This window comes from Capra hircus, chromosome 21 (genome assembly GCF_001704415.2).
Source record: "Capra hircus breed San Clemente chromosome 21, ASM170441v1, whole genome shotgun sequence".
Lineage (NCBI taxonomy): Eukaryota > Metazoa > Chordata > Mammalia > Artiodactyla > Bovidae > Capra > Capra hircus.
In genome coordinates this window covers 15,629,732-15,643,274 of record NC_030828.1, presented here as the reverse complement: position 1 = coordinate 15,643,274, position 13,543 = coordinate 15,629,732, and the positions used below count along the sequence as shown (strand labels likewise).

At 44.8% G+C, this 13,543-nt stretch overlaps 1 protein-coding gene across 6 annotated transcripts in view; it reads right to left on the bottom strand.

The window, feature by feature from the left end:
• The window catches only part of AKAP13 (A-kinase anchoring protein 13), a 321,642-nt gene that overhangs the window by 187,788 nt on the left and 120,311 nt on the right, over positions 1–13,543 (bottom strand). For all 6 annotated transcript variants that reach the window (XM_018066002.1, XM_018066004.1, XM_018066003.1 and 3 more), the window contains exon 3: positions 10,094–10,241. In XM_018066002.1, the coding sequence (XP_017921491.1) occupies positions 10,094–10,241 (148 nt within the window). The remainder of the gene's footprint in view (positions 1–10,093; positions 10,242–13,543) is intronic.

Here is a 13,543-nt window from a genome sequence, read left to right as displayed (position 1 = left end):
CTTGCTCTCACGTCTGCCCCTACACCTACACGGAGACAAGAAGGCTTAAAGAGGAAACGGTTTGAGCATGGAAGAACCAATGGGAAAGTACGGAAAACTCCATGTTCATTCAAATCCTGGCTATGAGACTCCTTAAGCTGCCTGACCTCAGACCATCTCTGCTTCTCCAGGCCTCACGTACAGCGTGAGGGGGCAGCCTCTGCAGGTGCTAGGTGCCTCCAGCTGTACGAGTCTGTGGGTTTCACCAGGCAGAAGGCGGGGAGAGAGAAACTCAGGTTCCAGGAGTAGGAAACGGTTTCAAAAACATAAAAATGGAAGCAGAGTCAAAAGGAGGCAATAATTACTGTAAGAGACAGTGTCAGTAAGATGACTAATCAGGCTACTTCCAGAGGCTTCGTGTGAGGACAGACCCAGGTTCAAACCTAGTTTCTTACTTCCTAGACTGTGTGGCCTGAAGTAAGTGACAAGCTCGCTAACACTTTTAAATCTAGAGAGTAAGTACCCTCATCTTCAAAGTGAAGACCTAAAATTTAGAAGATTCCTCTCAAATTCTTTAATACTTATCACCCCAAACAACATACACACAGCCTCATTTCATTTCCAAATTAGATGGACAATACCTATTTCAGTCAGAATAACTATAGCTGACCCTTTAACAAGACAGGTTTGAACTGCATGGGTACACTGATAATGTGGATTTTTTCCCCACAATATGTGCTACTATATTTACGATCCATGGTTGGCTGATGGAACCTCAGACACAGAGGGTGGACGAAGGGACCAGAGCATCTGCGGATCCTGGGGTCTGTGGGGTTCCTGGAACCCAGTGCCCTGCAGATACTGAGAGGCGACTGGACCTGAACAATGGGATGGTTCTCCCTCACGAATCTCACCAGTAATGAGAGCATTTCCCATTTATGCAGGCCTTCCCAGGGGACTCATGCTTAGCCCTTCAGGGTTATTTTTCTTTTTAAAAGGGAACCATTGTGTGTGTGTGTTTGTGTGTGTGTGTGCACACACATATATGTATACATACATATAATACACACACACATAGGCTATATATAAATATATACACATAGGTTGTGTGTACATACATATGCTTCCCTGGGGGCTCAGCGGTAAAAGGATCCACCTGCCAATGCAGGAGATGTGGGTTTGATCCCTGGGTCGGGAAGATTCCCTGGAGAAGGGAATGGCAACCCACTGCAGTATTCTCGCCTGGAAATCCCATCAACAGAGGAGCCTGGCAGGGCAGGGGGTCACAACAGAGTTGGACAAGACTCGGTGACTAGAGAACAACGAAGCTCATTTTAAAACTCCTGACAGTCCTTCGAGGTAACTGAATGAATGTCAATAAAAGCTAAAATTTGAGGCTTCACAATTCAATGATTAGAACGTGAGTAACATGGGATCCAAATTAAATTCTACCTTCAAAACTTAAACACACTCTTAGCAGAGATCTTACACTAACCTAACCCACAGTAATAATACCCACTGCCCCACCCATCTTTCTTATCCGTCTCCTTCCCCAAGCCTGGGCAGAGGTGTCTGGGCCACCTGGGAGCCAGGTGTCACACTGTCACGACGGTAAACATCAGCACTGCTCTGTGAAGTCACCTCCTGTATAAATACAGGGGCCAGACCACCGTCTAGATCTTCATCTCACACTCCCCTGCACAGGCACATGTGCACACGCACACACACTCTCTCACAGCCAAAGGCCATGGTGAAGCCATACCCACGTAACCCAAACCTGGAAAGTGCTGGACTAATGTATCTGCAGAGAAATCTAAAACTGCTAAAATGACTGTTTACTTGGCTAATAGGGTGGGGACAACAAAGGGGGCAGAAATGGAAGGTTCAAGGGAGGGGGTGTGTGTGCGCGCACGTGCATGGTTTGAGGGTGTGTGTGTGTGTGTGTGTGCATGCGCGCACGCGCTCAGCAGCAGAAGCACGCCTAAGTGTCTCTGCTGCTTTAGCTGTTGGAAGGCACGTGGGCACACCATGGTCTGCTCTGTTTATGTGGAACTAAAACAAAACCGTGTCCCAGAGGCGGCGGAATGTGAGAAAAGGCCATGAGGCAGACATTCAGACGAAGTCATCCAACAGTGCGCCCGACAGTCTCCCTTCAGACATGAACTCACAATCTGAAGGAGAACTCTGAATCATGCTAAGTACGATGTGCCATATATATGGAACCTGTTTCGTATGATTATAGGCTCCTAGGGTTAAAAGAAGACTGGAGAACTGAGGGGTCCTGGCACAGTCTTTGTTAAACTTTCAGTCAGTTGGCAGTGTTACTACTGAGCACGAACCAAGGGCCTCCCCTACGTCTGGAAAACCACCCTGCAAGGCTGACAAGGCTACCCTCTCACATCATGTTTTCTATTAGGCTCAAGTGGTTCACAGAATCGGTTTTTAATCCCTATGACCTTTCAGATAAAGTGTGTGTGTGTATATATATATAATTTTTTTCAAAAGCAAAAGTTATATGATAATACAGACCCATCAATAAAACTGAAATCACTGCATCTACCCACATAAAATATCTTACTACCACAAATTAGCTCTAAAGACTCGACTATTTTCAGGGGCCATTAACTTAGGACTGCCTTTGTACACACAAAATACAAGGTATTAACAATGTCTACATCTTCATGGCAAAAGAAGGGATGGGATGGGAAACCATACCCAATTTGATATAATGGCCACAATTTAACTCCTTTCTATATGAAAACAGAAGCTGCAGCATAAAGAGGAGTAACAGGGTTTTCAGCTAGTTCCACGGCGTTTTTCCTTCCACTCTAGTTCCTGGTAACTGAGAGAGGAAAGAAAAATCACAAGTCCTTTTAAAGAGGTGGGAAGTACTGGAAATTCTACTGAGACCCTTCTGAGGGAAAGACCGCCAGAGAATTGAGAGAGGGGAAGAAGAGAGACAGACTGTTAGAGAAACAAGGCCTGAACCTCAATTCCATCTTTTTTTTTACAGTGACTTCTGAATATAATGCACAATCAGGTCTGATAAGTTTCACATCGGAAGTATGGAGTAAATCGTGGGCTGGGAGAGGTTTGACCGTTACTGAGTGAATTCTAAGAGGTCCAACTCTTACATCCATACATGACTACTGGAAAAACTACAGCTTTGACTAGAGGGATCTTTGTCAGCAAAGTAATGTCTCTGCTTTTTAATATGCTGTCTAGGTTGGTCGTATCTTTTCCACCAAGGAGCAAGCATCTTTTAATTTCATGGCTGCAGTCACCAGCTGTAGTGATTTTGGAGCCCGAGAAAATAAAATCTGTCACTGTTTCCATTGTTTCCCCATCTATTTGCCATGAAGTGATGGGAACAGATGCCATGATCGTCATTTTTTCAATGTTGAGTTTTAAGCCAGCTCTCTCATTCTCCTTAAAATGCTCCTACTCAGGTGACTCAAGGCAAACAGATCTCTATTACTGTACCAAGAGCTTCCACATAAGCCCAACACAGCTTCTGAGCTAAACGCTGCCCCGGACACACTGGAGAACTGCAAATGTAAAGGGGGAAGAATGAAGAAAAAACAACATACAACCGGGAGCATCTAGGCGGAAAACAAAAATTTAACTGCTCATGGTCCTCTTAAAAGCATCCAATCCTTTTTTTGAGCTCAGAGGTCGGGAGGTGGTGTGCTCCTGAGGTCAGCGAGCTTTTCCGCAGGCTCCTTATCACTGGATGAAGCACCTGTATCCATGGCAACGAAATGGTGCTACAGATAAACAAAAGTGCTTAAGCATGACCCAACAATTACTTCATTTCCTATTAGGCTAAAAGTGGCACACATCCCATCCGGGCCTCCTCTTTTGAGGATGAAACAATCGGGACTTTGTTTTGCCCGCGCGCCAATAAAAGGGAACCCTGGAAGTGCTTGCTGGGCCAGCCAAGCCCAGATCCCCTCAGTTGTTTCCTGTGACAAAGACCGCATTCGCAGTCAGTGGTGGAAAAGACAAAAAGAATACACTTTACTACTTCAGTCTGGCAAAGTATTTGAAATTGTGGTGTGTTTTTCTTCCCTCTAGAGTGGCTACACAGGTAAAGGAAATGTTTGATCTTCACACCCACACTCTAACAGGAGAGAGGACTATTTGCTGAAGTTTACCTACTGCTAGTTTTCAGTGGCCTAATGGTAGATGTACAAATCTGCATAAAGGTACCAAAGATCTCTGTATGCGTGCAGAGAAGCATTTAAGGAGAGGGGGAGAAACAGCAGGCACAGGAATCACATATATTTGGGGAGAGAAAGGGCCCGAACTGACACTAAAAATCTGATGAACTATAATCTAGCTTATTACTCCAAGGCACTATGCTCCATCTTTCAGTCACTGACATCTCCCAAGCAGCTTTTCTAAACATTTCTGTTTGACATCCCCATCCCATGAAATTTTAATACTACAGACATCGCATACATTTGTATGTTATATCTGGGCTTTATATGTGGAGAGTGAGATCAGGGAAGTGGGCGCTCTCCTGGTGGCTCAGTGGTAAAGAATCCGCCTGAGGCAGGAGATGTCGGTTCCATCTGGTCCAGGAGACCCCACGCACAGCAGAGCAACCGAGCCTGTGTGCCCCAGCTGCCGAGTCTGCACTCCACAACAAGAGCAGCCCTGCTCACCGCAGCTAGAGACAGTCTTCGTAGCAACAAAGACCCAGCACAGCCAAAAATAAATAAATAAGCAAACAAAGTTATTATTTTTTTTTTTTTTGAAAAAGAGTTAAAAAAAAAAATTTTTTTAAACCACCTAAGAACCAATTCTCACCCCTCTGGGAGGACGCTGGCCCCACTGTGACACGTGAACTCCATCCCAGTGCTGTGTCCACAGCTCAAGAGGGCGCAGGTCCACACAGGCATTTCTCCTGGACACCAGAGAGCACACAGCTTCCTTCACCTGGTGCTCCCCAAAAACAGCCATGTACACTGATTAGCACTGGACAGCAACTCAAGTCTTTTAAAATATAAAATCATGTCTGTCTAGAGATAGCCTTGTAGTAGGAGTATTTTAGGATAGGGAGACTTAGAGTCCAGTGAAAAAGTAAATGATTACTTTGGCAGTGAGCAAGGGCATCTCTGATTGGGCCAGTTAAAAGCCTGGAGCTTCTTCTCAAGTGTTATTTGACTTGGAGACCTCTGGACATCTACTGCCGGAAACAGAGCCTCGGTTCACATGAACTGAGAGACCCGGTGGTTTCACTGCAGGCTACCTGTTGAGACCTCAGCTGTAAGCAAAGATTTTTAATTACGCCCCCAAGGACTTCTGATCATGGTAGATGTATTTTTTTCCTTCCTTTCAATAACAAATCTGCTTTATATAGTACCTTCCCTTGGTAAGTGAGAAAGAAAGGAAAGATACCAAAGAGCTGAGTCAAATTCTGTGTCAAGGAATGTTTGCTATTTTCCTGTCAAACAAGAACCTTTGCTGTGAATTCTAAAAGTAAATGACAGACATGCGGGGCGATGCTAGGATTTCATGTTATGACAGATTCTGCACCAAAGCCCTTCACAAGGCTTCACCCGCCGAACGCCCTGCCTCTTTTTCCATCCTGCAGTGACTGCCTGCTTGGTCTATCTTCACATTCAATTAATACAAGTGCGCACAGGACAGCCCCTCACACCCCCCGGAATTCAGCGGGCACTCAGGTTTCTTTATATTACTCATCCTACAGCCTTTGAAAGAAAACATCTTGACCTCATCCCACAAGGAGAATTAGTTTAGTTAAAATGGGATTTGGGGTTGGATTTGTTTTATATGAAGAGAAAAGAATCGAGGTATTTTATTTTTATTTATTACAAAGGCAACACCTTTTGTCTTTAGACGTATGTTTCACAGCAAATTATATTCTTAAACTAATCAATTTCATAGGTATTTTGAAGGTAGTATTATACTATAAAACTTTTTTTGGTCTAGTGTTAATTAGCACAAAGACAGCTTTACTTTCAAAATAGGTGGGTTGCCATGCCCTTCTCCAGGGGATCTTCCCAACGCAAGGATCTGGGTCTCTTGCGCTGCAGATGCATTCTTTACCGTCTGAGCCACCAGGGAAGCCCATCCTCCTGGTACCTGCTTGCAGGCTTTCTTGCTATCTATCTTATCTACCTACACACACACACATGCACTTTAAAACAGCCAAACAATTTAAAGGCAGATAAAGTTTCCAAAGGCTCCAATTAACTGTCCTGAGATGCTACTAATCTTAACATAATTTCATTTTTTTTAAAAGGGGAGACTGTATCATGTCTACAGCCTGTCTATGGTGATAAGGCAAGAAAATGCCTTTATAATTTCTTTATAACTAAACATACATATACAATTCACTGTTAATTTTATCATCAGAAAAGCCAAAAAGTGAGAAAATATGAAAGAAATGGGGGGGGGGGGGCAATGGACTGTAATCTCAATATCTGGAGTCAGAGAGGTTTTTTTTTTCAGGGACTATCAAGAAATGTCTCATTTCTTTACCCACCAAAATCATAAAAGGTCGCAGATGAATAAACTTCAAGGAGTAGCTGTCTTAGGAAGGTCAATCAATCATCTCGTTTTCGTGGAAACTAAAATATTACACAACAGTGACAGTGAAGCACACGGAGGACCCCAAGAAAAATCAGAGCCAGCAATCTGGATGCAACTTGACATTTGCAGACACAAAGCTCTTTTTCTTCCATGGTCGGCCGGACAACCAGGACCCGAGGAGTGAGCCCCACATGGGGGCGGGGGCGGGGGCATCGCCCCGACAGCAGCTGCTACAGACGGACAGACAGCCAGCCCGGGCGCACCCCCCTCTACCTGTGACGCACAAGCGGGAGCAGACTCCCCGCGGAGAGTCGTGACTAATCTGACGCCACGCTCCGCACAAAGTCTGAGCCCATCAGCAGGACACACAGAAATCATCAGATGCAGCTCTGGACAGAAAGCACAGGCCCCTGCCTCCAGACAAGAAGCAACTCAAGAAGCCAGAGAGTCCTCTGGCAATTTTCCAAAGAAAGGGGTGGGAGGCGTTGTGTCTGTGTGTGTGTGAATATGTGTGTGGGGTGCATGTGTGTGAACACACGTATGTACAACCTTTCTAGCAGGGCAGTTTCTGAGAACCAGGATGAGCTTCAACATGGTAGAAAGCCGGTCCCATCAAGTGGGAGGAATTCACAGACACACCAGAGAAGGCGACAAACACGAATCCACGCCCTGGTGAAGCTGACACTCCAGCGGAGGCAAGCAGAAAATAAATGAAACATATAAATGAGTCGGAAGTTGATCAGTGCAGGGCAGAAAGGTAAAGTGTGGAAAGGGACCAGGGAGTGTGCACAGAAGGTAGGTTTATATACATAGAAAGGAGAGGCCAGACTTTTATCAAGCGGACAGGGAAGGCCTCACTGAGAAGGTGATCATCTGAGTAAAGGCCTCAAGGAAAATAAGAAACAAGTCAAAGAAATGCCCCAAGGCAGATTTAAGGCCATTTACTTCTACATGAAAACATTAACTCTGTAATATAAACAAGAAATTCAAAACCACCTTACTAACCCCCAAATCTGCCTCTCTCTCCCCTCTCCTCCACAACAGTTCCTGAGCCAATCTGGACAACAGCAGCTGAGAAGAATCACACACCTGACGGCCAGAGCACTGAGATCACTCAGATGTCTTTCCTGCTTCAGCAGCCTCCCTTCACCAAGGAGGGAGGCTCACTGGGAGCCCTGCACACACATCAAAGGCTCAGAGGCGCCTCACTCTTCATGCTTGTTCAACGGGGCCTTGCAAGGACTCGAATCCCCTGTCACCTCTGCTGTGATTAAGGGCCTCGTGCAGCAGCCTGACTGAATCAGACGGGCTGCAGAATCTGCAGGCCAGCTGGGAGCAGAGGGGACGTGGATGGCACCAGGTAAGATCACAACTTGAGGGGAGGAGAGCTGCTTAGTGGCGAACTAGGAGAGGCCAGGCACTGGGATCCCAAGCACCAAGTAAAGGGGTCAGGAAGGTACTGAGGATTCAGATCAAGTTAGGGAGAAAGAGCAGAATACAACACCCATTCTAGCGGGCTGGAGCCAACAGAACGAGGGCACCCAGAGTCAACTGGTACAAAAGGACAGCCAGCCACGTGTGGGGCTGGGAAAGAAGGGGTCCTGAGACCTATTACAGAGGTGGTAGCCTAAAGGCAAGGGGGGAAATGGAAACTGAAGTCAAAAAAGTAGGCTGGGGACAGTATACAAGGACCTGGTAAGAACCGCGAGCTCTTGGCTGTCACACGATACCATGGACTTGTGAACCAAAGACAGTAACTGCTTGCAGCCCACGCTAACTTCACACTGAAGTATCAGGGCACAGCCCTCTGCACCAAGAGGCTGGGCCCCGCAGTGGCCGAGGGCAGCATCCAGGACACAGGGCGCTGTCCCGACAGCTGTCCCTCCTCTGGGTCGGTCGCTCAGCCGTGTCCCACTCTTCACGACCCCATGGACTGTAGCCTGCAGGGCTCCTCTGTCCATGGGGATTCTCCAGGCAAGAATGCTGGAGTGGGTTGCCATGCCCTTCTCCAGGGGATCTTCCCAACGCAAGGATCGAACCTGGGTCTCTTGCGCTGCAGATGCATTCTTTACCGTCTGAGCCACCAGGGAAGCCCATCCTCCTGGTACCTGCTTGCAGGCTTTCTTGCTATCTATCTTATCTACACACACACACACACACACACACACACCCCTACACATCCACAAACACACAAACTGCTACAGTACTCCTAAGTCAGGAGGAAGAGGAAGTTTATAAATTATCCTCATTCCTTTCCTAACAAGAGCACAGTCAGGGACCCATCCGAGGGGCTGTTTCTCACTGTCACGCACACAGAAGATGTGTCTAGCAGGGGTTACACTGGATGGCTCCCACTCAGCAGACAGCAAGGTTGCAGATCAGACCCTCTGACATGACATCCATCACGGGAACAAGACGACTGGAGCTTTACGTTACAAAGGAAGGTACGTAATACTCTTCAGGGGAAAGAAGACACAATCAGCACCTCTCCTGAATGTCTTGCTCAATCTCCTGTCCCTAGAAGTTTGAGGGAGAATATACATAGGAATTGCCAAAATCTTTAAATCCTGTATTTTCAAAATCACTTTTGTCAAGTAGGAGGATAAATACAGGAGGATAAATGTCAGAATCTCAGTTTGTGAATGTGGTGTAACTTCCGGATCTGGCAGGTATCAGAAGTGAAGTCAGTTTATGTAAAACGGCACAGCAGCCACCAAAAACTGGCAGTTTTTTACATGATCGAATTCAACAAAAGTGGAATTGATGTCACGTAAAAACACTGAAGACAGGAAAAGTTTCAGTAAGAACTAAATCTATTTTGTTCTCTGAAAGCAAACGGTTCAACTGTCAACACTTTTTATGGGTTCCCCCTAAGTCTCCCCTCTTTTGCACTCTGATGAAATTTAACCAATTATTAACTTCGAAGCAAGGTTGAGGAAAGACAGAATAAGTTCATTTCCAAACACATACCTATTATACCTTTAGATGCCTGGGATCAGTCAGAAGCCGTTTCTGGCGGAATTAGCAATGATATAATGACTTTGCAAAGGATTTTTAACAAGTAAACAGTCTCCTTTTAATTCCATTAAATGGATAAATGCCATGGTGATTAAGCATTCATCTCACCGTGAACTATAATCTGTTAATTTGGCGGAACTTTGGTGTTTGCAATCTTCCCCTCACAGATGCGAAGGACTGTTAGTAATCACATTTTACCTTTGCTTTTGCCGAGAGGAAGGTCAGAGTCGAAACTGCAGGCACACCACAGTGGCCACATGAGCTTTTATCTTTTAAATGTATTTTACTTTGCTTCAACATTCCAATCAATTAAAATTTTTGTTGATCTTAACGATTGTCTTCTAATTTATAACACCATTTTATTTCAATTATTTTTAGTTAGGCTCAGATTTTGTGCAACAAGAAATAAAATGAAGTATATTTAAAACAAAAATCCAACTGCAGTTTCATCACCCTGATTTGTTCTTCCTATCACTCTATGCTAGAACACAGAATAAATAAAGGCGGGTGAAGACTGCGTTCAAATACTTACCAGGAGCAATGGTCTCCAGCGTATTGGAACTGACCTTCCGAGTACTTGTACAGTGGTGGAGGGTGGAACCCGAAAACACCAAGTAAAAGACTGCGTCATCTTCCACTTGGTCCTCTTCCGCGAGCACTACAGTAACGACACAGTCGCCCTAGGAAAGGGGGAGAGAGGGCAGGTCTGCATTAGAGAGGGAAAGGGGAGCTGACTTTTACAAAACATCAAACTGAAAGGGAAATCAATGCATCATACAAACTGCACCCATTCTAGCAAGTTTATACAACACAAAATGTGCCAGGAAGTGGTCTAGGCACTGAGGATACGAAACAATCTGTCTTCTTTCAGCTTACATTTTAGTGGAGGTAATGAGAAAAACAAGTAAACCAACAAGATAATGGGATATTTACTTGGAAAAATTTTTTTAAAAGAACATAAAACGGCTCCCTTAAAAAGCTCTGTAAAAATTCCAGGAAAATCTAAAAATAAGGCAGAGAGGATGGGGGAAGTATATTAAACAGCTACATCCTTATACTTCGAATGCCCCTTCACCTCTGTGTTCTGTTTGCGGCAATAACTCTCTGAACTCTGCATCCCACGAATCCCTGCCAAGTCCACCCGTTCTCCAGTGAACACGGAGAGCCTCTCAAGAGCTGGCCTGGAAGTGGTAGAGTGCAAAGGACTTGGGCTCAACACCAACCTGGGTTTAAACTCCATCTAAAAAGATTTTGCTTAAATCCTCTAAATCTCAGTTTCCTTGACTGTATAAATGGAGATAATACCTTCTCTTCTTACAGCTAATAAGTGAGAACTCTTGAAACACATTCACCACTCAGCCTAGGATAAGATTCTCAACCTGTGAGGATGGCAGGGTTGCTTTTCCAACAATGTGTGTTTCCGGACCATCTGGAATTGCTGTTCTTCTTTATCCCACCCCTCCATCAAGCCATAAATCTAATCCGGGTAACTCTGCCTGTGACTCTGCAGCTATTCAGAAGTTAAGACATCTTCATCCTTCACTTGCTGATAATCTTCTTCCTGGTAAGGAATCTGCCTGCAACGCAAGAGACCCAGGGTTGATCCCTGGGTTGGGAAGATCCCCTGGAGAAGGGAAGGACTACCCTCTCCAGAATTCTTGCCTGGAGAATCCCATGGACAGAGGAGCCTGGCGGGCTAGAGTCCAAGGGGCTGCAACTATCATTTTCAATAATCTTCTAACAACTTTTTTTTTGGCTACACCACGCAACATGCAGGATCTTAAGTTTCCCAACCAGGAACTGAACCCATGCCCCCTGCAGTGGAAGCTGAGTCCCAAACCACTGGACCACCAGGGAATTCCCTCTTCTAGCAATTTTTATAGATTATTTTTTTTTAACTGAGATCAATGGCTAAATTAAATTTATTCTATGAAATAGAGTCCTAATTACCATTCTCCAAACAGTATATAATTTATGTGGTAGCCATAAACAAAGGACTTTAAAGCACTGAAGTTTAGGTTGTGTACATCTTTAATGATGTGCAATGGAAAATCTAATTAAGTGAAATAGGGGAGAGAATTCTCATTACTTACAGCATTTTTTCTCTTTCTACTTTAGCAGTAATAAAGCCAGTTAAAGAACCATGCCACTCTGTGGCCACAACTTAATGGCCAGCAGCAGAACAGAAAAGCAGGTAGTGTTTCAGTACATAATGAAAACCAAACATCTTAAAATCAAACTTGAGATCAAGGCTAGTAATAAGAATGCTCTGAATTCCAAGTAGTTCCCATAGCCCTAAGCGCCTCTCTCTAATTTTTTCCCCAGGGTTCTGTGCAGTGCCCTGTGTCCGATATGGGTTCCAGTCTGCTGTAAGAAGTCAGAATGCACTACAAATAAGCTGTAACTTACTAAGACTGATGAACCGGAAAGTTCCCAAGCACCCTAACACAGGAACAGCACGATCGGTACAACAGCATTACCACTGACTTCAGGCACTATTTAGAATGAAACTTTAGGACTTGTAAGTCCCTGTTTTGGAAATGTTTTTGAAAAGTTTAGGCTGGTAAAATGTTTACTATCCTTTGGCAAAATAAACTACAACCAGAAAACATGTCTGCAGCATACAGAGAAGAATCAATTTTTCAAGGTATTGAAATATCACTATAACCTGAAAAAAAAGTTAGTGAAAGTTCTAAAGTTTTATTTTTTAGAGCACAGGTTGGCAAAGTATGAGCCGTGGGTCAAGTCTAGCAACTTGTTTGTGTATGGCTCACAAGCTGGGAAAGGTTTTTACATTTTTAAGTTGTTGAAAAGAATAAATAAATATGTGTATGTATACACACACACACACACACAAGAGGACACGTAAGTGCCAGGCTGCTTCAGCTGTATCCAACTCTTTGTGACCCCATGGACTATAGCCCATAGGATTCTCCAGGCAAGAATACTGGAGTGGGTAGCCATGCCTTCTTCCAGGGGATCTCCCCAATCCAGGGATCGAACCTGTGTCTCCTGTGGCTCCTGCATTGCAGGCAGATTCTTTACTGCTGAGCTACCGGGGAAGGGAAATATATATACATATATACAAATACACACACACACACACACACATATATATATATGTATATTCATGGAAAAGTAAACGGCAACCCTCTCCAGTACTCTTGCCTAGGAATTCCCATGGACAGAGGAGCCTGGTGGGCTACAGTTCACGGTGTTGCAAAAGAGTAGGACATGACTTAGCGATTAAACACACACACACACACGCTTAGGCCTCACAAGCCCCTATTTCGGAAACATTTTTGAAAAATTGAGGCTGGTAAGCCTAGGATTTCTTTGGAAGGAATGATGCTCAAGCTGAAACTCCAATACCTTGGCCACCTCATGAGAAGAGTTGACTCATTGGAAAAGACTCTGATGCTGGGAGGGATTGGGGGCAGGAGGAGAAGGGGACGACTGAGGATGAGGTGGCTGGATGGCATCACGGACTTGATGGACATGAATCTGAGTGAACTCCAGGAGTTGGTGATGGACAGGGAGGCCTGGCGTGCTTCGATTCATGGGGTCGCAAAGAGTCGGTCATGACTGAGCAACTGAACGGAACTGAAACTATCCTTTGGCATGATAAAACTACAACCAGTTAAAATGTCTGCAGCATACAAAGAAGAATCAATTTTTCAAGGTATTGAAATAGCACTGCTGCTGCTGCTAAGTCGCTTCAGTCGTGTCCGACTCTGTGCGATCCCACTGACGGCAGCCCACCAGGCTCCTCCATCCATGGGATTTTCCAGGCAAGAGCACTAGAGTGGGTTGCCAATAACCTGAAAAAAGAAATGTTACCCAAAGTTCTAAAGTTTCATTTTTTAGAGCACAGGTTGGCAAACTGTAAGCCATGGGCCAAGTCCAGCCCTCTGCTTGTTTGTGTGTGGCTCTTGTTGTGTGTGGCTCACACATATTAACATGGGAAAATTCTATGACATTC